The sequence below is a fragment of the Mustela putorius genome, unplaced genomic scaffold, assembly GCF_011764305.1.
Source record: "Mustela putorius furo isolate JIRA1106 unplaced genomic scaffold, ASM1176430v1.1 tig00000997_pilon_pilon_pilon, whole genome shotgun sequence".
Lineage (NCBI taxonomy): Eukaryota > Metazoa > Chordata > Mammalia > Carnivora > Mustelidae > Mustela > Mustela putorius.
The window spans coordinates 4,575,494-4,602,928 of record NW_025421527.1 but is presented as its reverse complement, the minus strand read 5'-3'; the positions used below and the strand labels follow the sequence as shown (position 1 = coordinate 4,602,928).

The 27,435-nt window shown below is 53.1% G+C and overlaps 2 protein-coding genes and 1 long non-coding RNA gene across 4 annotated transcripts; 2 read left to right on the top strand and 1 right to left on the bottom strand.

Moving 5' to 3' along the window:
- Positions 1-1,545: 1,545 nt before the first annotated feature.
- Positions 1,546-7,344, top strand: LOC123393743. The gene is made up of 2 exons (XR_006608571.1): positions 1,546-2,541; positions 6,722-7,344. It is a non-coding gene; the product is annotated as an uncharacterized LOC123393743 (long non-coding RNA).
- CCT3 (chaperonin containing TCP1 subunit 3) lies at positions 2,927-20,125 on the bottom strand. Its single transcript, XM_045086743.1, has 14 exons — positions 19,962-20,125; positions 18,124-18,185; positions 17,459-17,509; positions 17,301-17,363; positions 16,204-16,300; positions 10,725-10,842; positions 8,694-8,880; positions 7,951-8,100; positions 7,057-7,189; positions 6,801-6,882; positions 5,624-5,804; positions 3,992-4,237; positions 3,601-3,732; positions 2,927-3,263 (listed from the first exon to the last, which is right to left on the bottom strand). The coding sequence occupies exons 1-14, from the start codon at positions 19,990-19,992 to the stop codon at positions 3,159-3,161; spliced, it is 1,638 nt and encodes a 545-aa protein (XP_044942678.1). The 5' UTR covers positions 19,993-20,125; the 3' UTR covers positions 2,927-3,158.
- A 158-nt stretch (positions 20,126-20,283) lies between these two features.
- Positions 20,284-26,558, top strand: TSACC (TSSK6 activating cochaperone). 2 transcript variants are annotated; one of them, XM_045086744.1, is made up of 5 exons: positions 20,284-20,413; positions 20,873-21,114; positions 23,461-23,510; positions 25,260-25,382; positions 26,328-26,558. In XM_045086744.1, exons 1-5 carry the CDS (start codon positions 20,357-20,359, stop codon positions 26,543-26,545), a joined length of 690 nt encoding a protein of 229 aa, XP_044942679.1. In that variant the 5' UTR covers positions 20,284-20,356; the 3' UTR covers positions 26,546-26,558. The 2 variants fall into 2 exon arrangements, 1 of the variants encoding a protein (XP_044942679.1); XR_006608570.1 differs by having other exon boundaries at positions 20,285-20,413; positions 21,058-21,114.
- Positions 26,559-27,435: the final 877 nt, after the last annotated feature.

Genomic DNA, 27,435 nt, shown 5'->3' with positions numbered 1-27,435 from the left:
AATTGGACAGAACTCGGGCGCAGACGGGGTGCCCCCATGGGTCCGTCCATGACCATGGAGCCCGTGCATGCCCTTCCTGACCTACGGGAGCTCCGCCTTATAAGACACTTCCAAACTAAGAGATGGGAACAGTGTATTTGTCAAAAGGAGTTATGTCTGGCTGAATAAACCTCTTTGTTGTTTTCGTGTTTTTCCTTAAAATTATATTAATAATAAATGCACATGACTCAGACTTCTTAAGGTAAGGGAGGGTGTCACCCTTCTTCCCTCCTGAGACCACCACCACTGTGGTGTTTGGGACCTGTCCTTCCCAAGGAGCACCATGCAGGGGCACCCAGCAGGCTGCTGGGAGCGGGTGACTCTTGGTCTCGGGGTTGCGAGTTCAAGCCCCACGCCAGGCGCAGAGCCTACTGAAGAAAGCAGAACAAGACCCGAGCTGTTCTGTGCGTGCCACGTGCCACACATGTACACATACGTGTGATGCCGTGAAACGGCGGCAAACCACGACCTGCCGTGTGCTCTCCCGCGTGCGCCTTGTCAGCTGCCCTCTCCTCCCGGCGCATTCTCCATTCGCGCGTCTCGCCGCGGGGGCCTGTCCCCCGGATACATCTTCCCAGAGCCGAGGTGGTTTCCAGCAATCCGCGGCGGCAGACTGAGGCGTGACCACCCCTGTACCGACAGCATTTCGTACGCATCGGAGTCCAGATAGGGAAGCTACGCGCGGCTGATCCCAGGGACAGTGTGTGAGCTTTCTCACGGCCAGGCCCTGTGTGGGAGGGTCTGACACTCGCCGCCTTGTCCCGGTGAGGGAGGCTGGCCACTCCTCTGGGGTTACACCTTGGCCTGATTCTTTGCAGGCCCCACCTTCCTGACCGCCAAGTGCTCGTTCTTTCAAGTTCACTTCTGTACTAGAACCAGCATCACTGCCCCCAACGCCTCCACCATCTTTTTCACAATGTTCATTATTCTCCCCAACACGGATAGATTCTAAAATGTCAGGTTTTCCTTTGGTTTCATTTTTTTATATTGAAAACTTTCAGCTGCCTGGAAGTAATTTTGGAAACCGGGAATGAAGTAGGGATCTAATTTTATTTTCCCCCCAAATGGCTCCTCTGGGATGAACTCAAGTTTTCTCAAAAAACTCATTTTTGAGGGCGCCTGGGTGGCCCCGTTGGTTAAGCAACTGCCTTTGGCTCGGATCATGATCCCAGAGTCCCGGGATGGAGTCCCGCATCGGGCTCCCGGCTCTGTGGGGTCTACTTCTCCCTCTGACCTCCTCGCCTCTCATGCTTGCTCTCAAATGGATAAAAATCTAAAAACAAACAAAAAAAACCCCAAAAACCACTCATTTTTGAGACAAGTGCTTGTATCGTCTGAGCTACCAAGACACGGTGAAGTAGAGACTGGTGTCTTGCCTGAGTGGTCAGGAACTCAGCCTCCCCACCACTCACAAAAATGCTGCTTTACAGGAGGAAAACGGGATGTGGCCGGTTCTGACGCATGGGGGGTGGCACGCCCAGTCAAGGAGGTGGCGAAGCTGCGGTCACGGGCCCACAGGGTGGTGACGGAGGAGGCAGCCTGCGCGGCAGGGAGAGGCTGGGAACACCGGAGCCGGCCTGGACAGGAGGAGCTGGCCGGGAGTCCGGCTCAGAGGCGCTCACAGGGACAAGGGTCTGAGCACAGCAGGCCGGCCACCACACGCTCCCCCAGCGTTCACCCCGACACCCGGCAGGGACAACTGCAGCCAGAATGGACGTTGGGGAAAATTGCAACAGGGAGCAAAGACCCACAGGGTCTTCATGAGCACCACTTCAAGGGTCGTCTACCTCGCCCCTAAGGTCCTAGAGTGCGGAAGGAATGATGAATTAAACAGAGGCAGGGCCCTCGGCACAGGACGGGCGGGCCTGTTCTGTTCCAGAGCCGCAGGGCAGGAGGAGGAGCAAGGGCTTCAGAGGGGGCTGAGCCATCGCTGGGCCCCGGAGGCAAACAGACCAGGGACCACCTCATGCTTCCTGCGGTGGGCACGGCCTGCCGAGAGCCAGACCGCCCACAGCTAGCTCGCCTGCCTTCTCCAGCTTTGTGGCCCTTGACTCGACTTTATCTGTGCCAGTCGGACGCCCCAGTGCGAAAGGGGATGGGACTGATCGGGGTCTCCGTGGAGACCGGAGTACACACGCGGACTGGAACGCGCTGGGCAGGAGGCACTGTGTGCTGTTCTCCTTCTACCGAGCACACCGCCCAGCACGACTAAGGCCTGCGGCCAGGGAGGAGGGAAGGGCTGACCGTTATGACTCCTAAGGACAAAGGGGATGTGGAGGGCCCAGGAGCCAACACGGACCCTGAAGAAATCACAGGCTGGCCCCACCTGGCCTCCAGCATCCCTGGCCGTTATTTTCCTGTCCGGATAAGAACAAAGCATGAAACACAATTAAACCTTCCACGACCGCCAGCAAGGAGGCAGAGGCCCTCTGGCGACCGGAGCGTGCCAGGGCACGCCAGCAGGCCGGGGGACAGACGCGGTCAGGAAGAAAAGCATTCCAGGTAAGACGCGAGGGATTCTGAAAGTTAAAGGGAACAACAGAAAAACCCCAGCTTCACGCTTTTTAGGGCAAACACCTGAGCTGTGGCGTGCACTGGGTGTTGCTGTCTACACAACCCCCGCGGGAACACCCAGGGGCTGGACAGGTTCCTCCTGTTCTCTGGGCCCTTTATACAAGGCGGTGCTGCTTCCAGTGGGAAGTCCGACCCTTTGAATTCCAAGAGTCTTCCCGACCAGCATCTGCTGGGAAGTCTGAAAAACGCCTTCAAGGAGGCGGGTGCCTGCCCCCTTCCCGTCTCCCTTCCTTCCCAGTAAGGTCTCCTCCTCCTCCCTCGTCACCAGGAGGCGGAGATAAGACTCAAGACTGAAAAACACAGAACCACCGTCTCAAATGACTTAGATTTAATCGTCGGAAGCAAACTAAATTAAATGGAAAGCTTACAACAGAGAAGAATTACATGTCAGCGCCTTTTGCAAACTGAGCTGGGGCAGAAAAGGGGCTGGGCTGCCCCTCAACCCGAACCCTTCCAAGCAAAGACATCCACAGTGTCCCTGGCGGTCTGGCTCAGGGAAGAGGGAGCCTCCACCGGCTCTGCGTCGAGGTCTGGGTGCCGGCCACTCACTCCTGGCCAGCATCGGGAGCCCCGCCTTGCCGGCTCTGGTCATCCCCCTTCTTTTTGTGGCCCGAGACGATGTCATCAATCCGCAGCAGGAGAACTGCCGTCTGGGGGAAAACCACAGCCCCAAAGAGGTCAGCAGAGACCGCAAGAGCGCTTGTTTTCTTTAAAACCCAACACCGAGCTCCTCCACGTAGTTAGCATTTTATCTGCCGTCTACCCTGACCGAGCCTGGCACGGAAAACACAGCTCTCCCTCAGCAAGGGCCACATCTTGTGGGGTCACCTTGCTTTCTGCATGAGCTAGAGGGGAGTACAGAAAAGGATACTCTGCGAGACCTTCCGAGAACCCTCTGTCTTCTAAGCCCCCCCTTTAAGATCGAGCCCAACACGCTGGTTTCCAGGGACGTGCCCGCCCGCAGCCCAGCGCACTCAGGCGCCTCACCTCCACTGCCGTCTTGTATGTCTGCAGCTTCACGGCCAATGGCTCCCAGATGCCCAGTTCCTTCATGTCCACCAAGGTGCCTGTCTCACCATTTACACCCCACGTCTCACAGTTCTCCTGGGTGTGCTTGGCCTGGAGTCGGAAGAAGTATCAACAGCTCAAGGGAAAACCCCAGAAACAAGTGGGCAGGAACATGAGGTAATAAGGCAAAAACAGTGACATGAGACAAGGGAATGACAATGACTGCAAACACGTCGAGTGTTCGGAGAGAGAGAGGGGACACCTGAAGGTACAAGCTGTCAGGAGAGCCAGACGCACAGATGTGAACCATCCTCCTAGGCCAAGCAGCTCTGCCCACCCCGTCAGGAGCAAAGCGTGGGAAGGAACTCACCCGAAGGGAGGTAAGCAGACGAATGGTGCTGGCCCCACAGTTCTGGATAAGGGTGCGAGGGATGACTTCTAAGGCCTGGGCAACAGCCCTGTATGGCCACTGTTCCACACCGGTCATGGCCTTGGACTTCTCTGTCAAGGCGTGGGCCACGGCCATTTCCGAGGCCCCACCCCCCGGAACCAGCTGGGGGTCCAGGAGGACGTTGCGGCAGACCTGCATGGCATCCTGGAGGTTGCGTTCCACTTCCTTGGGAAAGCAAATGGATGACATGAAGCCCAAGGCTGGGGACTCAGGGACACATCAGAGGCACTCGAGGGCTCCCTAACTGCCACGTCTGGTAAACCATCAAGGAGGGCAGCTGGAAAGGTCCCTACAACACTGTGGGGCAGAGCAGATGCCCTGCGCCTCGCAGAAGCACAGGGACTACAGGTGTGCGAGAGGGCGGGGGGTGAAGTCAGGCGACACAGAGCAGTCCCCCTCCGTCTCCTCCCACGGCGCTGCGGGAGCCGGGCGCCACAGGCCCTGCTTGTGCACCTTTGGGTAAGTTACCTAACCTGGGACAAAAGTGGTATTTGTAACGTCAGCTTAAGAAATAAGGAAGCAGTGGTTCCCGGGGAAATGGTGAGTCACTGCCGAAGGGGTATGTCTGGCAAGATGACAAGGTTCTGAAGATCTGTGGCCTGAGAATGTAAATATGTACGGAACTATATACTCAAAAATGGTTCAGATGGTAAATTTTATGTGTTTTTTTTTGTAGTTAATAATTTTTTAAAAATTACATACACATGTAATCTCTGTACCTAAGGCAGAGCTTGAACTCATGACCTCCAGCTCGAGCTGTGTGTTTATCCAGTGAGCCAACCCGATGCCCCTAAAAAATTGTTTTTCAGGGCGCCTGCGTGGCTCAGTTGGTTGAATATCTGCCTTCGGCTCAGGTCGTGATCCTGGGGTCCCAGGATCGAGTCCTACATCAGGCCCCCTGCTCAGTGGGGAGCCGGCTTCCCGCCCCCCCGCCTACTGCTCCCCCTCCTTGTGCTCGTGTCAAATAAAATCTTTTATTTTTTTTTTAAAGATTTTATTTGACAGAGAGAGACACAGCGAGAGGGAACACAAGCGGGGGGGGGGGGCAGAGAGAGCAGCAGCTTCTCCCCGGGCAGGGAGCCTGATGTGGGTTTGACCCCAGGACCCTGGATCATGACCCAAGCTGAAGGCAGACATACAACGACTAAGCCTACCCAGGTGCCCCAACTAAATAAGATCTTAAAAAAAAATTATTATTCACTTAAAAAAGAAGATATTTGTGGCCACATATCAAAAATTAAATGGCTATGAATGGGCAACAGAAGGATTTTAGGTCTTAGGGGCCTCTCTCAAGAAACAGAACGACCCAGGGCACCTGGGTGGCTCAGTGGGTTAAAGCCTCTGCCTTCGGCTCAGGTCAGGATCCCAGGGTCCTGGGATGGAGCCCCGCTAGGGCCCTCTGCTCAGCAAGAAGCCTGCCTCCCCCTCTCTCTGCCTGCTTGGGATCTCTGTCAAATAAATAAATAAAATCAGAAAGAAAGAAAGAAGAGAGAGAAAAGAGAGAGAGAGAGGACGACCCAGCTCGGGCGCACGCCCCCAAGGCAGACTCACGGAGAGCAGCTCCTTGCTGGCCCCGCGCAGGAGGACAGTACAGGCCTTGGGGTCCTTGCAGTCGGTGATGAATGTGAAGTACTCGTCTCCAATTTTCTTGATTTCCAACACGCCTGCTCCTGTCCCAACATCTTCTTCTCTCAGCTCTTCTGGCCGGCTGACTATCCGGGCCCCGCAAGCTCTGTTGACCAGATTGGGGGGGGCATGTGACTTTGGGGGCTTCTACTCATCTTCCCAGCCGGAGGCCAGCGGCTGGGGGTAAGGCCCGAAGTGGACTGCTGGAAACACGGCTACGTAACGCGGGAGCTCCTGGCTGCCCGGCAGTAAGATTCTCAAACACGTGTATGTGACGTGTCCTTGCATGGACAGGGCTGATAAACTGCAAATACACGGAACAATGAGACAAGCAGGTGCAGTTTGACCCGAGGATGTTCTGTGGCCCTTCAGCATCGGACAAATGTGCTCCCGGGCGCTTCCACCGTGTGCGCCACGTTACAGTCCTTTCCAGACGCGCTGCGTCCCGCAAGGCCCAATGAGAGCTCCAGGCCAGTAACGGAGCTGCACTCAAGACAGCGCGAAGTCCAGAAGGGAGGAAAGGGAGTCCGTGAGTGTGCGTCTGACTCCACTCCACGGAGCACGGAACTCACCTGCCCGGGCCCCCCACTCCCGGGCCCACGGTCCGCCCTCTGTAGCCGAGCGCACTCAGAGCCCTTTCAGAGCTGGCGGAAGTATAACACTTGACTTGGGTCTGATATTTGATACTGGGGTGGACTCAGCTTTTTAAAATAAAAATTAGTATCAGAAACGAATGGTATGTGAACACAGAATCGGCAAACAGCGAGTCAGTCGTAAGCTACATGACCAGCAGCTGAAGATCCAGTCAGGGAATCCAACAGCCGTGCTCTAGGCTGAGCTACCCCAGACAGGCTGTGACAGACCCTGAGGCAGGGACCACAGACGTCTAAGCCTGAGCCTGTCACTACTGGCCAGCAGCAGGCAGCTGCGGGTCCGGAGCCTTTCTGGAGACAGCACACAGCTAAGCCCAGGTTATGCCCATCAATACCCAATCTGACTGTGTCCTACATTAAACCTTTTCAGGTAACGGGAACCACATTATAAAGCTCCAAAAGGAAAACACACGGGAAGGAGGAATCTCATCTTCACGTGGCCAACTCACCTGGCGATGCGGTTGTTGTCTGTCTTCCGGACTCTGCGGATGGCTGTGATGTTGGCCCGCATGAGGTAGTGCTGAGCTAAATCTGTAAACCCGAGAACAGAGACGTCAAACTGGAAGCCGGAATCCTGGGTCCTGAACCGGTGTCATCCCCAACGTCCCCCACACCGTCGCGTTTACATTCGGTCCACGCCAACGGGGGGCGGGGGGGCAGCCGCCCTCTTCTGCTCACCGGGAGGGGAAGCGAATGGAGTCCTACCTGAGATGCCCTTCTCTGTGATGACCACATCAGGCTTCAGACGGATAATGTCCTCACAGAGCTGCTGGATGTACTCCTCCTCCATCTGCAGGATCCGCGTGAAGTCCTCCTCTCTCGTGATCTCGATGTCAGTCTGCGAGGTGGAGAAAGCTGCGGACTTACAGGTCCGAGAGGCCTGCTGGCCGGGAGCCCAGCCCTCGGGAGCCCGTTCAGCTCCAGCCCTGCAGCTGAATGCCTTCACTTTTTTTCCTTTTTTTAAAATTAACACATAATGTCTTATTGGTTTCAGGGGTGTGGTTCCGTGTTAATGTTTAATTACACGTTAAGTGGAAGTGTCAAAGGCAAAGGCATTCAGGGGAGTTTGTGGCCTGAGGTCCCGGACCCTAGTGCAACGTTCCCTCCGGCCCGTCAGTGTGCATAGTATCTGGGTCTTAATTCTTCCCGCCAACAAAATACACCTTCCTCCCAATGCCTGCGTTAACGAGCCTGTTACTTTATTCTAGCCACACAGAGTAAAAGCCTGGTGAACCTCCTCCCTCTGAAAATTCCTTGGCGTTCCCAAGCTGAATTACCCCTGACCCTATGTTCTATTCGTGTCAGGAGAGGCGGCATGGCAGTATGGAACCGAAGCCAACAGAGCTGCGTTCAAACCCTGACCTGGCCGGGACGGTTGTGTTCCTCAATTAATCTACCTTCTCTGAGCTTTGAATCCCTCAGCTGTGAAGGGAAATCAGAATCAGCACCAACACCGGGAAAGGGTTCCCGTGGGAAGCAGAAAGTAGACATGCAGGTTGCGGACGCAGCAGGCAGGGTAACAAACACGCCTTTACTTCCGTGTCCTATTCGCAGTCCGAGTCCTCCCCCAGCGGCGAGGAGGCGGGCCGGGAGCCTCACCTGGCTTTCTCCCTTCTTGTACTCCAGAGAGGAGTCCAGCAGCACGATGCGTGGGTTCTTGATGTAGCGCCGCATTCGGGGATGGGTCACGTCTTTGTTAATCATGACTCCCCGCAGGACACACGAGTCTTCAATGATGCCCCCCGGTATCTGAGCAAAAGACCCACTTTTCATCCACAACCAAGAGCAGCCAGTTCTCAACTCCCTTCCCAGACACTCGGCTTTCCCGAATGAGCACATGCAGGTTTCTGATGTCGCTTTTTCCCTGAACGTCAAAAACAGCTGTAACCACACTTCTCCCTCCAGGAGGCACACCAATCATGGACCAGGACCCCGATCTGAAGGTCAGCGGAGACGCTGAGAAATTCAGGGACTCGCAAAGATTCTCTCAGATGTTTTAGGCTTGGGGCTCCACCTACAGGCCCACGGCTATTAATGCTACTTTTGGTCCTCCAAGGAGCAGAGCTGGGGAGCGCTTTCTGGGGCCTGGGTCACAGCCTCACCAAGAGGCCCAGACACAGAGACACCGAGAAGCCCTCCTCCAGCCCCCGGAAGCCTTGCGGAGGAACAGCACTGAAAGCAGCAGAACTATTCTGGGAACACCTCCTGGGTACCTTCTTTTTCAAGCTGCAGTTTTCTGGGCAGCAAATGTTCTAACTATAAAAACACAACCCTCGGTCCTCCCTAGTGAGGCGACTCCCGCTCGGAAGCAGCGCGTCCTGCAAGCGCGCGGATGAGCTCACCTTCTCCACCCGGGCGTACTTCTTGATGTCGATCTCCTTGCGACCGTTCTCCTCAAACTGCACCGTCCGGACGGCGTCGAGGGCGATGCTGCAGGCCAGCGAGGCCCACCGGCTGATGGCTTTGGTGGTGATAGAGCTGTTGATGATGTTCAGCATCACGTCTCGGTTACTGGTGTCCACAGGGGTACTGGAGGAAGAGGCAGGCAGTGTGCTCAGCGGACAGCTCGGACGGTTGAGGAAGTCCCTCATCTACAGCCTAGGGACCCCGGTGGGGGGCAACGGGCAGAACTGTCCCTCCCCGTGCCTTTCAACAAGACTGCAACTAAGCCGTCCCTGGAAGCGATCTCAAATCCGACCAGTGTCTCCTCATGCCTGACGACCCTCCAGACTTAAGAGTTTACAGAAAAATGGTGTGTTCTTTATCTTCTGCTTCAACCAAATAAACTCCACTTTGTAACTTGGGTCAAAACACATTTTGCCTCTGACACCTTATCCCACCACTAGTAAATGCCAAGAGCTCGTCCTGGTAACCCCCCTCGGCCCGCACTATCCTCAAGCAGCTGATTCCGTGGTGAACCACATGCCGTGTTTGTGTTCAGCCTCTCCTAACAGCAGCACACACCTGTATGTGGTGAGACTATCTGCAGCCATAAAACCGAAGTTCTACAATACCTTGGACACCACCTAAACCGAATTTTCATGTAACAGTGTAAGGCATATGCTATGCTATCATTACATAGCTCTTGAATTAATGGATTTTTCTTTTAAAGATTTTATTTATTTGACAGAGACAGAGATCACAAGTAGGCAGAGAGGGAGGCAGAGAGAGGGAAGCAGGCTCCCCGCTGACAGAGAGCCTGAGGCGGGGCTCAATCCCAGGACCCAGAGATCATGACCCGAGCTGAAGGCAGAGGCTTAACCCACTGAGCCACCCAGGTGCCCCTGGATTTTATTTTTTTTAAATATTTATTTGAGACAGCATGAGCTGGGGGAGAGGCAGACTCTAGTGAGGAAGAAGCCCGAGGTAGGACTTAATCCCAGGACGCTGGGATCATAACCTGAGCCGAAGGAAGATGCTTCACCAACTGAGCCACCCAGGCGCCCCAAGAATTATGGATTTTAGAGAAGAAACAACAGCTTGACAAGTATCACCTAGGACATTCAGACAATTATTGTTTGATAAGAGAAACTATCAATTCAGCTCCACAAACTCAATAAATCCTTTGGTTATCTCTACATTCTTACAGCTTACTTCATAAAATTAATTTCAGGCAAACAACACCACATTCCCTGAAAGTGCTAGACAGACTTTAACATACAGTCCGTTTCTTAGCAGGTACTACAACACACAGCTCGCCAAGTTACTCGAGGCTTATGCACCAAAAACCCAACCACATCAGAGTAGAGGCTTTACACAGAATTTTTAAACCCAGGACATTCTGCGTTATGTCATGACCTCACATCCTCTGATTTTAGAAGTCCTGCCTTTCCACACTCCTATCGTTACCCTATTAGTACACAGCAGATGAACAGCAAGTTCTTTAATTCCTAGATGGGACTCAAACAGATTTTCAGTCCCACTCCTCCTGACTTTAATGGAAAACTGCCGGCTACCGCCCTCCTCAGCATTTTACTAGAGAATTAACTGCATGAGTCATAATCCTACGTGATGGTAGGGCACTTTAGTATTAAACCCTGAATAATTAGTTATCCAACTCTTCAACTAACTCCCCCCACTGGCATCTAAGCTTTGAGAAGGTGGGTCTATTTTGCTACACATTTTCCATGGCAGCCCCTAACAGGGGAACAAGCAAACTGCATGTAACCCGAAGACATGTGGGAGAACTGAACCCAACTCCCTTTGTCCGCTCCGTGCCCTGTGTCATTGTCCTCTGTCTTCTGCTGTCCTCCTCTCTCCTCCTCGCATACAGGACAACAGTGTCAAGCCCTGGTGATGCGCCTTCCTTCACCACCGCAGAACACCTCCATCTTCCAGGCCCCCACGGCTGACAGTACCTCTGATCTCAATACCTGATCTTCTTAAGGGTGCTGATCATGTCGTCCAGGGCCTTGCGGTACGCACTGATCACCACCGTTGGGTGCATCTGCTGCTCCAGGAAGTGCTCGGCCACAGACAGCATCTCCCCCGCTGAAAAGAGACACACAAGCCATCGTGTTTTTTTTTAATAAAGTACCAAGATTTCAAGGCAACTTCATGAGACTTCTAAAAATACCTTATCATTTTCCCTAAAATAGATGGTCCCAAAACCTATGCCAATGGAATGTTAATAAAATTTTTTTGTAATCCAAATTTTATACTTTATACAAGGCAATCCATGAAAAAAATACCCTCACCAGACATGCTTTAAGTGATCGAAGATTGAACACAGTTTATTCACTTGATCTTTCAAGATCAGCGTTTGTCACCAGTTTTCCAAGCAAAAGGAGACATTTTCCCCCTCAAAGACTCCAGAAGGAAAAACATATAAAGGAAAATGGACTTGTTTATGATTCTCTCGGAACCTGGGAGGCAGAGAAACCATTTGTACTAAAAACAAAAATACACATAAAAACCTTATACCTGGAAGCATAACCACAAAAATTTTACAAAATTTACTGAGATTATTTGTGAAACATCCCCTTACTAAAAAAATTTGTCTTTATTTTCTAACACACACAAATAGATATAGATGCACATATACACACAAGTCTGTTTCTTCTTCTTTTTTTTTTTTTTAAAGATTTTATTTATTTATTTGACAGACAGAGCTCACAAGCAGGCAGAGAGGCAGGCAGAGAGAGAGGAGGAAGCAGACTCCCCGCTGAGCAGAGCCCGATGCAGAGCTCGATCCCAGAACCCTGGGATCATGACCTGAGCCGAAGGCAGAGGCTTTAACCCACTGAGCCACCCAGGTGCCCCACAAGTCTGTTTCTTAACAAAAAAGTTTGGAGAGACAAATATACTTTTTGTAACAATTAAAAAAAAAAGATCTTTTGTACAATTTGCTTGTACTACCTGTCCACTAACACTGATTGTTAAAATGTACACAAATGAAAAAAAATGTACACAAATGTGTCAAGGTTCACAAGTGTACTCTTTGAGAGGCACCTGAGTGGCTCAATCCTTAAGCGTCTGCCTGCGGCTCAGGTCATGACCCCAGGGTCCTGGGATCCAGCCCTGCATCAGGCTCCCTGCTCAGCGGGAAGCCTGCTTCTCCCTCTCCCACTCCCTCTGCTTGTGTTCCCTCTCTCGCTGTGTCTCTGTCCAATAAATAAAATCTTAAAAACAAAAACAAATGGACTTTGGCACGTGCTTGAATGTTTGAATTTGATACCTTACACCAATTCCTAAGTGACCAAAATACCTGTTAAAATAATCAAGCAATTATTTTTTTACAGACTTTATTCAGTTTGAGAGCGAGCGCACACACACGCGTGTGCACACATGGCAGGAGGGGCGGAAGGGGAGGAGGGACAAGCAGACTCTGCACCGAGTGTGGAGCCTAATGCGGGGCTTGGTCCCACGACCCTGAGATCATCATCTGAGCCATAACCAAGTCAGACACTCAACTGACTGAGCCACCCAGGTGCGTCCAGAAATACGCATTTTAAAATACGCTGGAGTAAGTTCACTTAGGAAAGGGTATGGCCTGTTAGAGAACAGTGAGGACAACTTCAAAGAAGAATGACTCTAGGAACACCAGGGTTTTCTTTATCAGAGCTACCTAGACTCGTGGATACTTAACCCCCTCATCTCTCCGGGAGACTTAACTAGGTTATTAGCTAGGAAAGCCTGCCTGGTGACCACTGCTCATCGCAGCCACGAAACAGTGGGAAAGCACATGAAGTCTGTCTTCCTTCTTGCGTCCTCCGAATTTTCCCTCCAAGCACAGAACTAGCCACACCTAATTTTCACTCCTCAAAGAGAACTGGGTCTGAACAAATGCTTAGTGGGCACCTGGGTGGCTCTCCAGGTTAAGCATCCGACCCTGGGTTTCGACTCAGGTCATCTCAGGGCCAGAGGAACAGAGCCCTGAGTCCAGCTCCGATCCGCAGGGGGTCCGCTGAAGCCCCCCTCTCTCCCTCTGCTCGCCCCCCAACCCCAGCTCACGCTCTGTCAAAAAATAACCAAGTGCTTAGTTGGTGGTGACACACTACATCTCCACCCAACTCTGTACTTCCTAAAAATAACTGAAAACATCACTTTAAAAGTTCATACAATAATTCTGTTATATGCACTCTACTTCCAGGCATGTGGGCCAACATCATTAACTGACATCTAAGAGTTCATTTCCTTAAAATGAAACAAGATGGGATTGGGAGGGAGACAAACCATAAGAGACTCTTAATCTCACAAAACAAACTGAGGGTTGCTGGGGGGCGGAAGAGAGATAGGGTGATGGTGATTTCCTCAACAATGTATTACTGAAATCAGATTTTAAAAAATAAATGCCTTGATTATAAGCATTTCTCCATTGACTTAAAACACACAGAGAAATAAAGGCAACGTCAAATTTTCAGAACTGATCCTTTATGATCCTACAGAAAATGGAAAGATGTTATTAAAATATGTACGGTCAAGACTCATTGTCAACATTCGTCACCCGCACAACTGGCTAAAATGTCATTTGTAAGGGCGTCTGGATGGCTCAGTTGCTGAACATCTGCCTTTGGCTCAGGTCATGATCCCATGGTCCGGGGATAGAGCCCCACATCGGGCTCCCTGCTCAGCAGGCAGCCTGCTTCTCCCTCTCCCACTCCCACTGCTGGTGTTCCCTCTCATGGTCTCTGTCAAATAAATATATAAAATGTTATCTTTGAGCCCCAAATCAGGGGCATTTTCATTGTCACTCACACACACGTGCTGAGATGAACACTCAAGTCACGCAATGCGATGCCCTGCCCTGCTTCAGCTCCCATACTTTATGCAATACAGGTTCACATTTTTGTGCATTTTGTTGACTTCACTGTTTAAACTGGCCCAAGCATAGCACTAGTCCAGCCCAGCCTTCCTAAGTGCAAGAAAAGTGACGTGCCTTACAGAGAAAACACATTACAAAAGCCTCGTTCAGGCATGAGTTACGGTGCTACTGGCTGTGAGTTCAATGAATCAGAAACATGTATTACATAATGTGTCCTTATTTTTATTTAAAAATTTATTTATTGTGGAGCGCCCAGGTGGCTCAGTCATTTGAGCATCTGCCTTTGGCTCGGGTCATGATCCCTGGGTCCTGGGATCAAGTCTTGTGTTTTGTTTTTTTAAGATTTTATTTACTTATTTGACAGAGGGATCACAAGTTAGGCAGAGAGGCAGGCAGAGAGAGAGGGGGAAGCAGGCTCTCCGCTGAGCAGAGAGCCCAATGCAGGACTTGATCCCAGGACCCTGAGATCATGACCTGAGCCACAGGCAGAGGCTTAACCCACTGAGCCACCAGGCGCCCTGGGCTCCGTTTAGTGGGAACTCTGCTTCTCCCTCTATCCTTCCCCCCACTCATGATCCCTTGCTCTCTCAAATAAATAAAACCTTTAAAAAATAAATAATTTATTTATTTGAGAAAAAAAGAGAGACCGCGTGTGCATTCCCCTGTGCAAGTGGGCGGAGGGGAAGGGGGAAGAGGAGGGAGAAACTCTCAAGCAGACTCTGCTCAGCACAGAGCTTGACGCTAGGTTTGACCTCAGGACCCATGAGATCATGACCTAAGCTGAAACCAAAAGTCTGACGCTTAATGACTGAACCACACAGGAGCCCCCATAGGGTGTCTTTAAAAAAAAAAAAAAACTGAGGGGCACCTGGGGGGCTCACTGTGTTAAGCCTCTGCCTTCGGCTCAGGTCATGATCTCAAGGTCCCGGGATCAAGCCCCACATTGGGCTCTCCACTTGGCAGGGAACCTGCAACGCACCACCCACCCCCACCCCCGTTGCCCTGCCTGCCTCTCTGCCTGCTTGCGATCGCTTTCTCTTTGCAAAATAAGTAAATAAAATCTTAAAAACAAAACAAAACAAAAAACAAACCGAGAGGTGCCTGGCTAGCTCACTTGGAAAGGCGTCAACTCTTGACCTTATGGTTATGAGCTCAAACCCCATGCTGGAAGTAGAAATTATTTATTTGGTTGGTTTTTTATTCTATTTATAATTTTATTTATCTGTCAGAGAGCACGCACTGGCTCACGTGGGAGCACAGGCAGGGGGAGCGGCAGGCAGAGGGAGAAGCAAGGCTCCCCTTTAAGCAAGGAGCCTAATGCAGGACTTGATCCCAAGACCCTGATCATGATCCTAGACAAAGGCAAACGCTTAACCAACTGAGCCACCCCGGTGAACTGGGAGATTACTTTAAAAATAAGTAGGGGAGGCTGGGTGGCTCAGCCAGCTAACCATCTGGTCTTGGCTCAGGTCCTAATCCCAAGGTGCTGGGACTGCAGCCGGTATCAGGCTTCCTGCTCGGCGGGGAGCCTGTTCTCTCTCCTTCCTGCTCGTGCTCTCGATCACTCTCTCCCCCAAATAAATAAAACCTTTCTAAAAAATTGAAATAGAAATAAATAAAACAAACCAAAAAACCCCTCACATTAAGTGAGGTATGAGGGCACCTGATTCTTGGTTTCAGCTGTCATGATCTCATGGTCGTGGGATCGAGCTCCCTATCAGGCTCCAAGCTCCCGTCGCTACGGGAACTCTGCTTGGGTTTCTCCCCCTCTGCCCTCAGCCTCTCCCCTGCCCACCCCCCCGCCCCCACCAAACAAATGCAATAAGGTGTGTAGGTATTAAAAAGTGTGTAGAAGCTCAAAGGAGCCGGACACGGATCTACTCCAGGACGGACGGTTTAGCGCTTGCGAACTCAGCATCTGTGGTGACTTTCTAGAATGCAACTTACCATGAATGACAAGAACACACTGTATTTTGTTCAACCAGGTTTTTAGTTCATCCTACACTATAATGAATGTTTTATGCTCACTTAGAGAAAATACACAAAAAATTACCAATAAATTATTTAAATATTTGTAATTAGCGGACTGGTAATAATTTCCTTATTAAAATAGGACACATATGTTATTTCCGATAAAAATCTTCATGTTTTGATCACCTGGGTGGCTCAGCAGGTAAAGTGTCTACCTTCGGCTCAGGTCATGGGGATCAAGTCTTACGTGGGCCCCTCCCCTTCTCCCTGTACCCCTCCGCGCTGCTTGCGATCTCTTTGTCTCTCTCTCCGATAAACATATACATCTTTAAAGATTTTGTCTACTTGACAGAGAGAGAGAGAGAGAGAGAGAGAGCATGCGTGCACGAGCAGGACTGAAGGAGAGGCAGGCCCCCTGCTGAGCAGGGAGCCCGATGTCGGGTTCGATCCCTGGACCCTAAGATCATGACCTGAGCCAAAGGCAGATGTTTAATGACTGAGCTACCCAGGCAGGTGCTCCAAATAAATAAAATCTTAAACAAAAAAAAAAGGGGGGAAAGAAAAAACCTCATGTTTCAATTGAGCTTCCCTTATCAGCACTGCTGTCGTCCTCTTACCAAGAATAATTACTGATGTGGTCCCGTCTCCAACCTCTTCATCCTGCGTCCGGCTAATTTCAATCATGGATTTGGCTGCTGGATGCTGGACTTGAATCTGAGAAGGAAAACACAGATTGCCACGGAATCAGCAATACTCAAAGACCTCGGAACCCACTCTACTGGGTCCTGACTCTTGAGCTGTTATATTCTCTCCCTTACCCAGTACCGTTTTACCACAGCTTACATGATTTTAAGGGGTCTCCAAAATATCTAAGTGAATCCTCTCTCCAAGTCCCCCTCTTTTTAGGGAAAAATGCGTCCCAACTCAACTACTCAAGTTTCTCAAAGACAGAAGAGCCTCTTACTTTCATAGCTTACTTCCCAGGAGCCCCAGTGTTGCGGCTGAACTGTGTTTTCCAAAAGGACAGCTGGAGTCCTACCCTCTGGAAACTGTGAATGGGAATGTTACTGAAACACAGTCTTTGCAGTTGTAATCAAGATCTACAATTAGATCATGTGTGATATTACGACAGACCCTATATCCAATCATTGTTGTCCTTCTAACAGAGCCACAACAGGAGAATGACCTATAACAACTGAGAAGGAGACAGGGGGCGCCTGGGTGGCTCAGTGGGTTAGGACTCTGCCTTCCGCTCAGGTCATGATCTCAGGGCCCTGGGATAGAGCCCCACACGTCAGGCTCTCTGCTCAGTGGGGAGCTGGCTTCTCCCTCTCCTTCTGCACCTCCACCCGTTTGTGCCTGCTGTTAAATAAAAATCTAAAAAAAAAAAAAAACAAAAACGGAGACTGAGTCCACAGGCCAAGGAATGTCACAGACTGCGGTCAACCACCAGATGCTGGTAGCATCAAAGACAGATTCTTTTCTTGAGCTTTCGGAAGGAGGAGGGCCCTGCTGACACCTTGATTTTTCACTTCTAGCCTCCACTCTATGAGAAAATAAATTTCTGTTTAAAGCCACGGCAGTCCTAAGAAACTAACCATCATGCATACATAATTTTACGGATCCTTTATAAAATTCCTAGAAAGCAAAACGTTCCAATTTCAGTATGTGTGCTGCCGAAGCGAACACTGGAAAGCTCAACAAAAAGTCACACCTCTCGGAGAATGGCGTTGCCGTCGTTGGTCATCACAATGCCTCCCATGGGGTCCAAAAGCATCTAGGACAAAAGTAAGTCATACCTAAGTTACACTTGTTCCAGGTAACAGACAGGAAAAATCTGAAGTCAGAAAGTGCAGGAAGGGCCAGGCCTACCTTCATCATGGACTTGGGTCCCAAGCACGTGCGGATGATGTCCGCGATGGTCTAGCAAAAAGAAAATGACAGACGCAGACCACCGGTCAGAAGGCCCGTGAGTGCGTGCGTCAGAAGGCACGTTCGGTACAGGCCGCCACAGCCCCAGGGGCTGCTACTTCTCCCCAGGAGTGATTTCAGGGTGGACGCAGAAAGAATTTTTCACAGGAAAGGGGGACGTGGCTTCCAGAGCTTCCGGTTCCCGTAACCCAGGTAACCACGGGTCCACGTGTTAGCATTTCTTCCCACGACAGGGGCCTCCACACTGCGCTAAACCAGCTCCGGGGAGGTTTCACTCTTTCGTCCAGAAGCACGTGCTGAGTACCCCGCCAGGATCTACAGTGGGCACTAGGAATGCCAACGGGAAGACAGTCCTTTCCCTCAAGTAACTCGTGGGGAATGGCAGGCAGACACGAGCAGGTTACAAAACAATATACACTAACAGAATTATGCCCAGGTATTAGGCCTAACTCACTGCGGGAGAGTATCTTTCTACCTACCACCATGAGAGAAACGGCCTGAAAGGTCATTTTCTTCTGCCTAACTGCAAATGAATACAAAAGGACCAGGGAAGGCAGCTGGAGGCAAACTAATCCAAACTTTAAACTACTTCAAAGACACACTACCTTAGCGGCATTGATGTTTCCAGACTGAACTTTTCTTCCAGATTCACGCTTTGTGTTCTGGCCTAAAACAGATAAAATAAAATGCAACAGATCAGGATTCACCCACCGTATAGAAACTCTAATTCCCTGACCTTTGAAAATAAACACACACACAGGTGTTACAGATGTAACAAGGGTCAACCCTCACCGGACCGTACCCTTCAAATACGTGTAAGTTATTGTGTCGACATACCTTAAAAACTGTTAAAAAAGTAAATATACGTACTTGTGACTACGTCTTTATGTCAAGCCCCGGCACACAAACAATCCCTAACACTTCAACCCTGGAGCCCTGGTCATCGCCTTCCCACGAACCAAACGTTCACATATTTACAGCAGATTCATAACCTGAGGTCCATGAGTGGGCCCTAGTGGAATGGTGAACTCCTGGGGTTGGGAGAAAATGGGGAGATACTGTGTTCTTGTCTGGGAAGAGGCTCTAGAGCGATCAGGTTCTCAAAGGACCGCTGACCTAAAAAAAGCATCAATCACTGCTTTATGCTAAAAAGGAAGGAGTCTGGGGGGTCCCTATCTTCCTACGTGGGCAGAGGGAATCACACTGACAGTCCCAGCGCAATCACTGCCGTGCCCCCACGGTGTGCTGTGCAGTGAGAACATGCTCTGAGAGGGGCTCGGTTTACCAGACACGCTCGCTCCACACTTGGCTAGAACAGGAATGCCTCAGGGACCCCCACCATCAGCCAGAGCTAAGCACGAATCCTGACAGGAGGCCTGCTCGGTTCTAGCCTCTAGTGCCAGGGATAAACGCAGACCTGGAAAAGGCTTCACGATGCACCACTCGGCCCTGGGCCCTCCCCATGGAGACAAGCCCGTGGCTCCAACCAGACCAACCTAATGCTGACCACAGACTCCCTACAGGTTAAATGGGTAAAATTTTCACCCAGTCCCGTCTCATCTACGCGCTCGGGACCCTCAGCATTTGGATTCCCGTTTCAGGTCGCCGTAACTAAAGTCCCGCCTGGACTGTCCGGCAGACTCATGAGAACGAAGGCGGCTTTGCCCCAGTTCGGTGAAATCTTTTTTTTTTTTCTTTTTTCTAAAAACAGTTCTTTCCTAGGGACAGGGAAAACGGAGGAAATCGCGTTATTGCATCTGCGCACCGAAACCCGTAAGGGAGGGACGAGAGCTTGCACGGGGTCCAGAAGTTACCCGAAAAACGGGAACGGCCCGAGCGAGGACAATGGAGGCGGCCCTCAGAGAGGAATCCAGGAACACTCCGCAGGAAAGACCGCGGCGCAGAGGTCGCCGCGGGGCGAATCACACCCCGGCCGGACCCCGCAGCGTCGCTGGAGCGGACCCCGGGCGCCGTCACGGAGACTGACCGCGGGTCCCACCGGCTGTGCGCGGACCCCCTCTCCGGCCGCTGCCCCCCACCCCACGGGGACAGGCTCCTGCGCCGCCAGTAAGGGCCGCACGCTCGAGCCAGGCGAGCCGGCGGGGCCCCGCGGCCACGGCCCCACCGGCCCCACCGGCCCCACCGGCCCCGGCGCCGAGGCCGGGCCGCGCCGGGCCCCATCCCACTCCCCAGCCCCGCACCGAAAACCACGCGAGCAGGGGCGCGGCGGCGCGGAGAGCGCGAGTGCCCGCAGCCGGCGGCTCGGCCAGGGCCAGGGAGGCCAGGGACCCGGTCGGGGCACTCGGGGAGCGGCGGCGGGGGCTTCCGAGGCGACGGGAAGGCTGCGCGGCCCGACCCGGGCGGGACCCGGCTGGGGCCCCACGGCCAAGCGCGGAGGGAAGGGGCGGAAGGGGGCCCCTGCCCCGGCTTCCCCCCAACTCACTGAGCACGAGCACCGGACGATGGCCCATCATGGCGGCGCGATGCAGAGCCCGGTACCCAGCGCTGGGGCGACCGGCAGAACCTTCTGGAGAGAGAGAAGCAGAGAGAAGCCCAGAAAACGCTGCCTCCTCAAGGCTCACACCTCAACCCGCTACCCTCCGGGTCGCTGCCAATCACCGCAGCCAGCGCGTTGACCGGCACGAAGACCGGCCAATCGGCTTCCTTAGCCCCGCCCTCGACGCCGGAACGGCCGGGCAAGCTAGATGGAGAGCGCGCGGCGATGGCACGGGGAGGGCGCGGGCGCTTGCGCAGTAGGGTGGCCGCTCCCGGCCGCGTGCGGCGCGCGGGTCTGCGCAGGCGCGGAGGCCGGGGCAGTTGGCCGGCGCGCCACGGCGCATGTGTGTCAACTGCGAGGGTGGGTGCCGGGCCGGAGGCTTTAGAGTAACAGCGCAGGTGAGGTGCCCGGGCCGGCCGGCGTGCGGGGTGCGCCGGGGCCGCGGGGGGCCCTGCCCAGCCTTAGCTGCGGGAGGAGCCGCGGCGCGGGCCGCCTCGGGAGCGGGGTCGCTGGGGCCGGCTGGGTGGCAGAGCCCCTCTCGGGGCGCGCGGCGAGACCCCGCGCGCGGCCCCCGCGCTCGCTCCGCAGGCGCCTCCCGCAGACGCCAGCCCGCTGTCCGGCCCGCAGCGCGCCCCGGGGCTCCGGTCCCGGCTCCCCCGCGCCCTCCTCCTGCGCCCCACTCCCGGCCCCGCACCGAAAACCACGCGAGCAGGGGTGCGGCGTGGGGAGGGGAGCCGGGGCCGCGCAGGGCAGGCAGGGGGCTGCCGCTGCGGGACGGAGCCGTGGGGGAGGCCCCGCTCGCGGGAGGCTCCTCGCGAAGCTCTGGGCGTCGTTCCCGACGGCTCGGTGCTGGACAGCGGGAGCAGCGGCGGAGACCTGCTTGCGAGCTAGCGCAGCCCCGCGGGAGCGCCGGCGACCCCGGCCGCCAGCTTCGGCCGGGACGTGCAGCAGGACCTCCCGAGATGCGCCGGAGAGAGCCGGAACCGTCGCTGGTGGTGGCAGCGCGGGCTGTCGGGCCCGTAACGCTGTGGTTCTTCCCCAGGCACCGCACCTGCTGGTGTCCCGATGGAGCAGCGTGCTGGCCGTCCCAGCGGAGAAGGTGTGTGTCCGAGGCCCTACACCCACCCCCACACACACCAAAGCCAGGCCTCCGTAATTGCTCAGAGTTCGGGAAAAGGATTCTAGTTGTATATATAGACTTCCCCCACTGTTCTCTCTGTTAAGTGGAACGTATTTGCAGCTGTTCTACGGTTTCCCTTCAGATGGAAACGTTGCTGGGGCGCCTTGCGGGCTCCGTCGGCAGAGCTTGTGACTCCTGAGCGCAGGGTCATGAGTTTGAGTTCCATTCTGGGCCTACACCTTCCTTTAAAAATAAATAAATAAACGGGAACATTGCTGTATTCCCAGGGCCTCGAACTGGATCTGTTACAGGATAGTTGCTCGAGGACACGTTGACGGAATACATTGTTCTTCCTTTGTTTCCCTCTTACTGCTTAGAACACGACTTAGTGCGCAGGGATTCCAGGAGACCTAGTGGTGGGAAGAGAAAACAGATACTCCGTTTGGGGGGGGCGGCGCAGTCCCCCGCAGTCCCGCTCAGCCGACTGGGGGGTGCCTGGAGCGGCGGACTGCAGAACCAGCCACTTCCCCGTGGGTGGAGTAGATGACTCCTACCGGAGAGGCGGCTGTGTCACAGCTTAGACGGAGCAGACTAACTCTCTTCACAGCCATCGGGGCTGGTAAAGAGCATGACCATGGAGCCCCCAGGCCGGGACTTAACCCCAGCACTGCCACGTGGCTAGTTGTGGAATCCTAAGCAAATTTCCTACCTTAAGTTTTTTTCAGATAAAATGTGACCGTAAAATGTCTTACGGTCATTGTGAGAAATAGGTAATGTCCATAAAGCACCTGTTCCCACTAGGTAATGTCCATAAAGCACCTGTTCCCTTTACTTCCTGTGTTCTGCTTCCCGAAGCTGCTTCCCAGCCTCCTTCCCCTCTGTGTTGCCGGAGGTGTGGTTCCTTCCCGTGCACTGTGTGTCAGTATTCCTCACACCTTCACACCTGCCAGCCTGGTGGAAAATATATCCTCCTACACCTAGGAAGGGACTGAATTGTGGAGAAGTGCATTTGTATGGAAGTTAAAGTTAGATTTTTTCGAATGGTGACAATAATCACGAGACCCCCCGTTTCAGCTTCTGTCTTCTTACCATCCCGCACGAGCCTTCAAATGTCAGATGAGGCGTGGGGAAAAGGAGATGGGGGGGCCTACAGCCGGGCTTGGAAAATGCGCAAACGCAGCCTAAAAAAACCCCCAAAGACGAATTTCCTTCACCTTCACCAGCAGTAGTAGGAAATAAAACAGATTTGCATTTTCATATGCCTTTTTTTTTTTAAGATTTTATTTTATTTGACAGAGAACACAAGTAGGCAGAGAAGCAGGCAGACAGACAGAGGAAGGAAACAGAGCCTGATGGGGGGCTCATCCCAGGACCCCGGGATCATGACCTGAGCCGAAGGCAGAAGCTTTAACCCACTGAGCCACCCAGGTGCCCCAACAGATTTGCATTTTCATAGGCCCAGTGAGTCTCCAAGTAGAGAGGACCTCAGCCTGGCACCCGGCTATGAGGACTCTCTGTGCCCTGCTGGGGGGGGGGGGGGCTTTGTTGCACTTGGAGTTAAAGACAAGAACATGACAGCTTCTTTCATTCAACCTACCTGTCACACCTCTGCCCCAGGCTTGTTTCCTCTGAAGACAGCCGTCCTGTATCTTCATCCCCAGATCCCGGCTGAGACAGGATCGCTTTGGGGAACACAGTCCCCAGCTGTCCAGATGGGCTCTAGGTTAGGTGCTCTCTCACACTTCCCGGTGGAATGACGCACATGCTCAGTCGCTTAGTGGCTGTCTACACCGCAGCGCTATCCACTGCCTGAGTCGCTTAGTGGCTGTCTACATGGCAGCGCTGTCAGCTCCCTGAGAGTCACTTAGTGGCTGTCTACACGGCAGCGCTGTCAGCTCCCTGAGAGTCGCTTAGTGGCTGTCTACACCGCAGCGCTGTCCGCTCCCTGAGAGTCACAACCGTGCAGGTCTGCTTGCTGTGGCATCGTCAGTGGTGGACGCTCGCGGGCATCGAGCTGTCTCCTAGGTGTGCAAGTGAGCCGGTGGAGTCCGTCTTTCTGTCCCCCTTGATCTCGGCCTGGCAGTGACTCGCGGTCTCCCTCGGAGACTCAGCTGCTTTGCCTCTCCATCCGCCGCCTCTGTACGCTTGGCCACTCTCATCTTGAAACTCCCGAGGAAGAGCTCCCCAAGGTCCTGTTTTTGCTCTCCTGTTTTTTCACTCTAGAGAGCTGATTTATTTTTGCACCTTCTTTATCCCCTTTTTGGGGCTGGCCTGGTAGTTTGACCTTTCCCCTGAGCTCAGTGCTACCTCTGGCTGTTTTTCTAGGCATTTCTACTTGGACTGTCTCGTCTCCACTCATTCAGTATGTCCAAAATGTGAGTTACGTTAATCGGATGGGAACCCAACTCAGACTTCCTTGGGTAAACAAGGAAATTCGGAGGCTTGTGCAGTTGGGAGGGAAGCTGAGATGGTCGCAGGACAGGAAGAAGGCCCTGCAGGAGCGGGGGCCTCCGGGCCTGCACTGAGGGACGTGGTGCCGGCAGCCGTTAGTCCGTCCATCTCCCCGGCACTCTGCTCTGGGCTCTCTTGCTTGTGTCTGCTCCTTGCAGCACGCTGGCCAAATTCAGTAGCTTTCCTCTGCCCCAACTTCACATTTTCCCAGCATAGCAGATCAGAAGAAAGCAGACTGCTTGGACAGCCGGATCCGTCTGTGCACTCCCCCCGGCCCCTCGTGCTTACGCTTGGATCAGCCACATGGCCGCGGAGGATGAGATACCGTGGTTGGCCTGTGTTGGGTCCCACGCCCTTTCCTCCTGGGAAGCCGGGCCTGGTGTCCCAACCAGAATGGCCTGGAATCTGAGAAGAGTAGTTTTTCCAGAGGAAGTGTTGCTCACTAAACAAAATCGACACATGTCTATTGTGGGACCCATGACCTTCTCCCTACAAATGCACTTTTCCCTTCTAACTTAATTATTTGTGCCCAAGGTCATGTATTTCCCCGTTCAAGAACTTCCACATCCAGTCTCTTTTAATTCCTGGAAATTAATAAAATAGAGTTTTTATCACATTTTCTGATCCTAAAAGGCTCAGTGGCTTTCCACCGGATTCAGGAGAAAGCCTGAAGTCTCAGGCTCACTGTTGTGAAGGGCCCCCCGTGGCTCCCCTGCTCTCCTGAGCTTCTTTCCCCGCCACTTGAAGTATCTTTTCCGGTAGATACCCTCTCCTGGCCGGCGGTCTTCCCCGACTCCCAGAGTTGTCTTGAGCTCTTGTTCCTTTCCGAAAGCATCCATTTCTGCATCCAGTCACATACGTAGGATAACTACGAGATAAAAGGCCTTGTTTTGGGGGCACCTGAGTGGCGCGGTTGGCTGAGGGTCTGACTTGATGCGGGATCAGCTCATGATCTCCAGGTCGTGAGATCGAGCCCTGCACCTGGCTCCGTTCTTCGGGCAGAGTCTGCTTGAGATTTTCTATCTCAAATAAATAAGCCTTAGAGATAATAATAACAATAATAGCAACAAAGTTCTCATTTTCACCCAGATTGTCAGAAGCACATTGTTTAGGTCCTTGGGTGGTTTTTTTTTTTTTAAGATTTTATTTATTTGTTTATGTATTTATTTGACAGAGATCCCAAGCAGGCAGAGGGGTTGGGGGGGAAGTAGGCTCCCTGTTGAGCAGAGGGCCCGATATGTGCCTCGATCCCAGGACCCCAAGACCGTGACCTGAGCCGAAGGCAGAGGCCTGTCCCACTGAGCCACCCAGGTGCCCTGGTCCTTGAGTGGTTATATCTCACATTTCGTCATCAGTGTGCTATTCATCTCCCAAAGAGATAGTCCCTGGGAAGCCACAAGTTCGAGACCCTGTGTTGCGCGAGTGTCTGGCACAGGAGTAAGCACGTGGCACACGTCCACGAGAACTTGTCAGATGTTAGCTGAGCCCATCCCTGCTTGGCTTCCCTTACTTCCACTGTGGCTTCTTTTTTGTCTGTCTTACGTCACTTCCTTTGGAGCTATTGAGTGCAGGGCCTTGGTACCTGTGTTCATAGACCAAAGGCAGGGGTCGAGTTAGAAAGGCCATCCCTTGTGAGAAATGACTCTGATTAGTTGCCTCTGATTTTGTTCCAGCCAAAGAGGAAAGTAATGCTGTGCCTCTTTGTCGAGCCAAACCCTCCCCTAGCTTTATTAATCTTCCAGCAAGTTCCCCACCGGCCACTTCCCTGAACATCCAGAAAACAAAGCCGCCCTCAGGTAAGGATTTGGGGAGGGGGGAGGTTTCCCCAAGGGACCCAGCGCTGGATGGGGAGGGCCTGCACGCAGGAAGTGGCCTGAGCTCTCTCCCTATTGATCTGGTACCAACCCCGGGTCACTGGCAGCTTGCTGATTGTTCAGGTCAACTGATAGTGTTTTCTTCTGGATTCGACCAATTTGTGTTGGTTTCCTTATTTGCATATTTACTGGGCTAGGCTGGACCGAAAGGAAAATTGTATTGCTCGCTAGTAACTTTAGTTAAAAAGCGGCCAGGGGAGGAAACGGTAGGCAGTTGCTCACATTCCCGTGGGGAAATGCGTGGGTACGGACACCTGCAGGGCCTAACCAGCACTAGACCATACGACAGGTCATGACAACAGTGTTTGCTGACCTCAGAGTTTAGCAAAGGAGCCAAGGCCAGTAAATACATAAGACATAGGCACATCACTGCCAGAGTTACCCCGGAGCCGGCTGTAGTCCTTGAGAACAGGAGCAACGTGATGTGAGACAACAGGAGGCACTGCGGGTCCCCGCTGACCCCACGCCGCACCAGGCTGTGGAAGGATCGTCTCACTCGCTCCTCAGTACGTTCTGAATACTTAGACACCAGCACGCTTCTCGGTGCTGCGGATAGAACAGCGAAGGAATCAGAGCCTCCTGCCTTCCCGGAGCTTACGTGCTAGAGAGGGGCTTAGACAACCATTAAACAAGTGATTGCAGACCAGGCTATGTGATCACAAGTACTATGGGGGGAATTTTGGCAAGGGAGAAAGGAACAAATCCCAGTGACAGTTTTCCAGTTAAAGTAGTGTGGCCGGGTAGGTGACAGCCGAGCACGGGTGCGCGCGGGCTGAGTTGTGCGGGGACAGCTGGAGCGCTCCCCACCGCGGTACGGTCTCCGCGTCTCCCTCCTGCCCCCGGTGCACCTCCTCTGCTCTCCCTCAGGAGTTGACCACAAGCCCACAGAATGCCTGGGCCTCCTGGAGTGTATGTACACCAATCTCCAGCTCCAGACCCAGCTCGCCCAACAGCAGATGGCTATTTTGGAAAATTTACAAGCGTCCATGACACAGCTGGCTCCTGGGAGGACAAGCAAGAACTCTACTCTCCCAGCCTTACCCCGCAGCCTGTTGTTCAGTCACCTGCCCCAGTCCACTAAATGACTCGTGGAACAAAGTTACTGTGTGCGTCTTCTGCTTTCTCCCCGGCAAGCCCTCGGTGGAACCCAGTGTGTAGGAATCCTGCACATGGCTGGTTCACAGTCAGTGCGCGCAGGGTGCAAAGCATTGGGAGGGTCACCGGGGATACGTGTCACGGTAGAGACCGTCTTGGGATATTTAGCATCTAACAAGGCAGCTAAGCTAATTCCTTGCAAAATGTAGCAGTCCTTGAGGGGGCCTGGAGGGAGGCTGCAGGGGGCTGCAGGGGAGGGGTCTTTAGGGAGGGCAGCTGCACCCATCTTGGACTCTGTGAAGGGCTGGGCGTGGGGCTTAGGCAGATGAAGTAAGGGGAGGGCTCATGTCAGTGGAGGGGCTTGGACAAGGACCTCGAGGTGGGAGAAGAAGCCATTAGAAATTAGGAGAAGCTTTCCTTCCCAACAGAGGATGTGAGGGAGAATGGAGAGTGCTGAGATCTGACAAGGCAGCTTTCCCGGGGCCATGGGACTAAGCGCAGCCACTAGAAGCTCTGATTGTATTGGAGGCACTGACGAGCCGTTGGAAGCCTTCGGAGAGCAGCAGGGCACCTGTAAGGTCATGGGAACACCACGGGCAGGCATTCTGGGGCGGAAGGGCGATGGCGCTCATGGGACCTGAATCAGTTGATGATATGACCTGATGTGAGACTGCTGTCGGCCGGATGGTGGGGTTAGAAACGGGCGGGTCACCTCCTTAAGACGGAGTGGGGGAATCTGAGCTGTACTGCAGAGGACTGACGACCAGCTCTGAACTTGAAACACCAAGACACGTCACATGGAAATTTCTCTGCGGGGAAGTCAGTGTAGCTTTAATAAGGGGTCAGGTCCAGCCATAAGTTTCCAGTATTTGAGAAGAGG

Excerpts from the sequence above, each read along its gene's own strand:
- TSACC (XM_045086744.1), top strand. The coding sequence starts at position 20,357 with ATGTGTGTCAACTGCGAGGGTGGGTGCCGGGCCGGAGGCTTTAGAGTA. Across the intron at positions 21,115-23,460 it reads TGGCCGTCCCAGCGGAGAAG|GCATTTCTACTTGGACTGTC; the intron begins GTGTGTGTCCGA and ends CTGTTTTTCTAG. Across the intron at positions 23,511-25,259 it reads TCATTCAGTATGTCCAAAAT|CCAAAGAGGAAAGTAATGCT; the intron begins GTGAGTTACGTT and ends ATTTTGTTCCAG.
- CCT3 (XM_045086743.1), bottom strand. The coding sequence starts at position 19,992 with ATGATGGGCCATCGTCCGGTGCTCGTGCTCA. Across the intron at positions 10,843-16,203 it reads CACATCAGTAATTATTCTTG|CGGGGGAGATGCTGTCTGTG; the intron begins GTAAGAGGACGA and ends GTCTCTTTTCAG. Across the intron at positions 7,190-7,950 it reads ACAAGAAGGGAGAAAGCCAG|ACTGACATCGAGATCACGAG; the intron begins GTGAGGCTCCCG and ends TCCACCTCGCAG.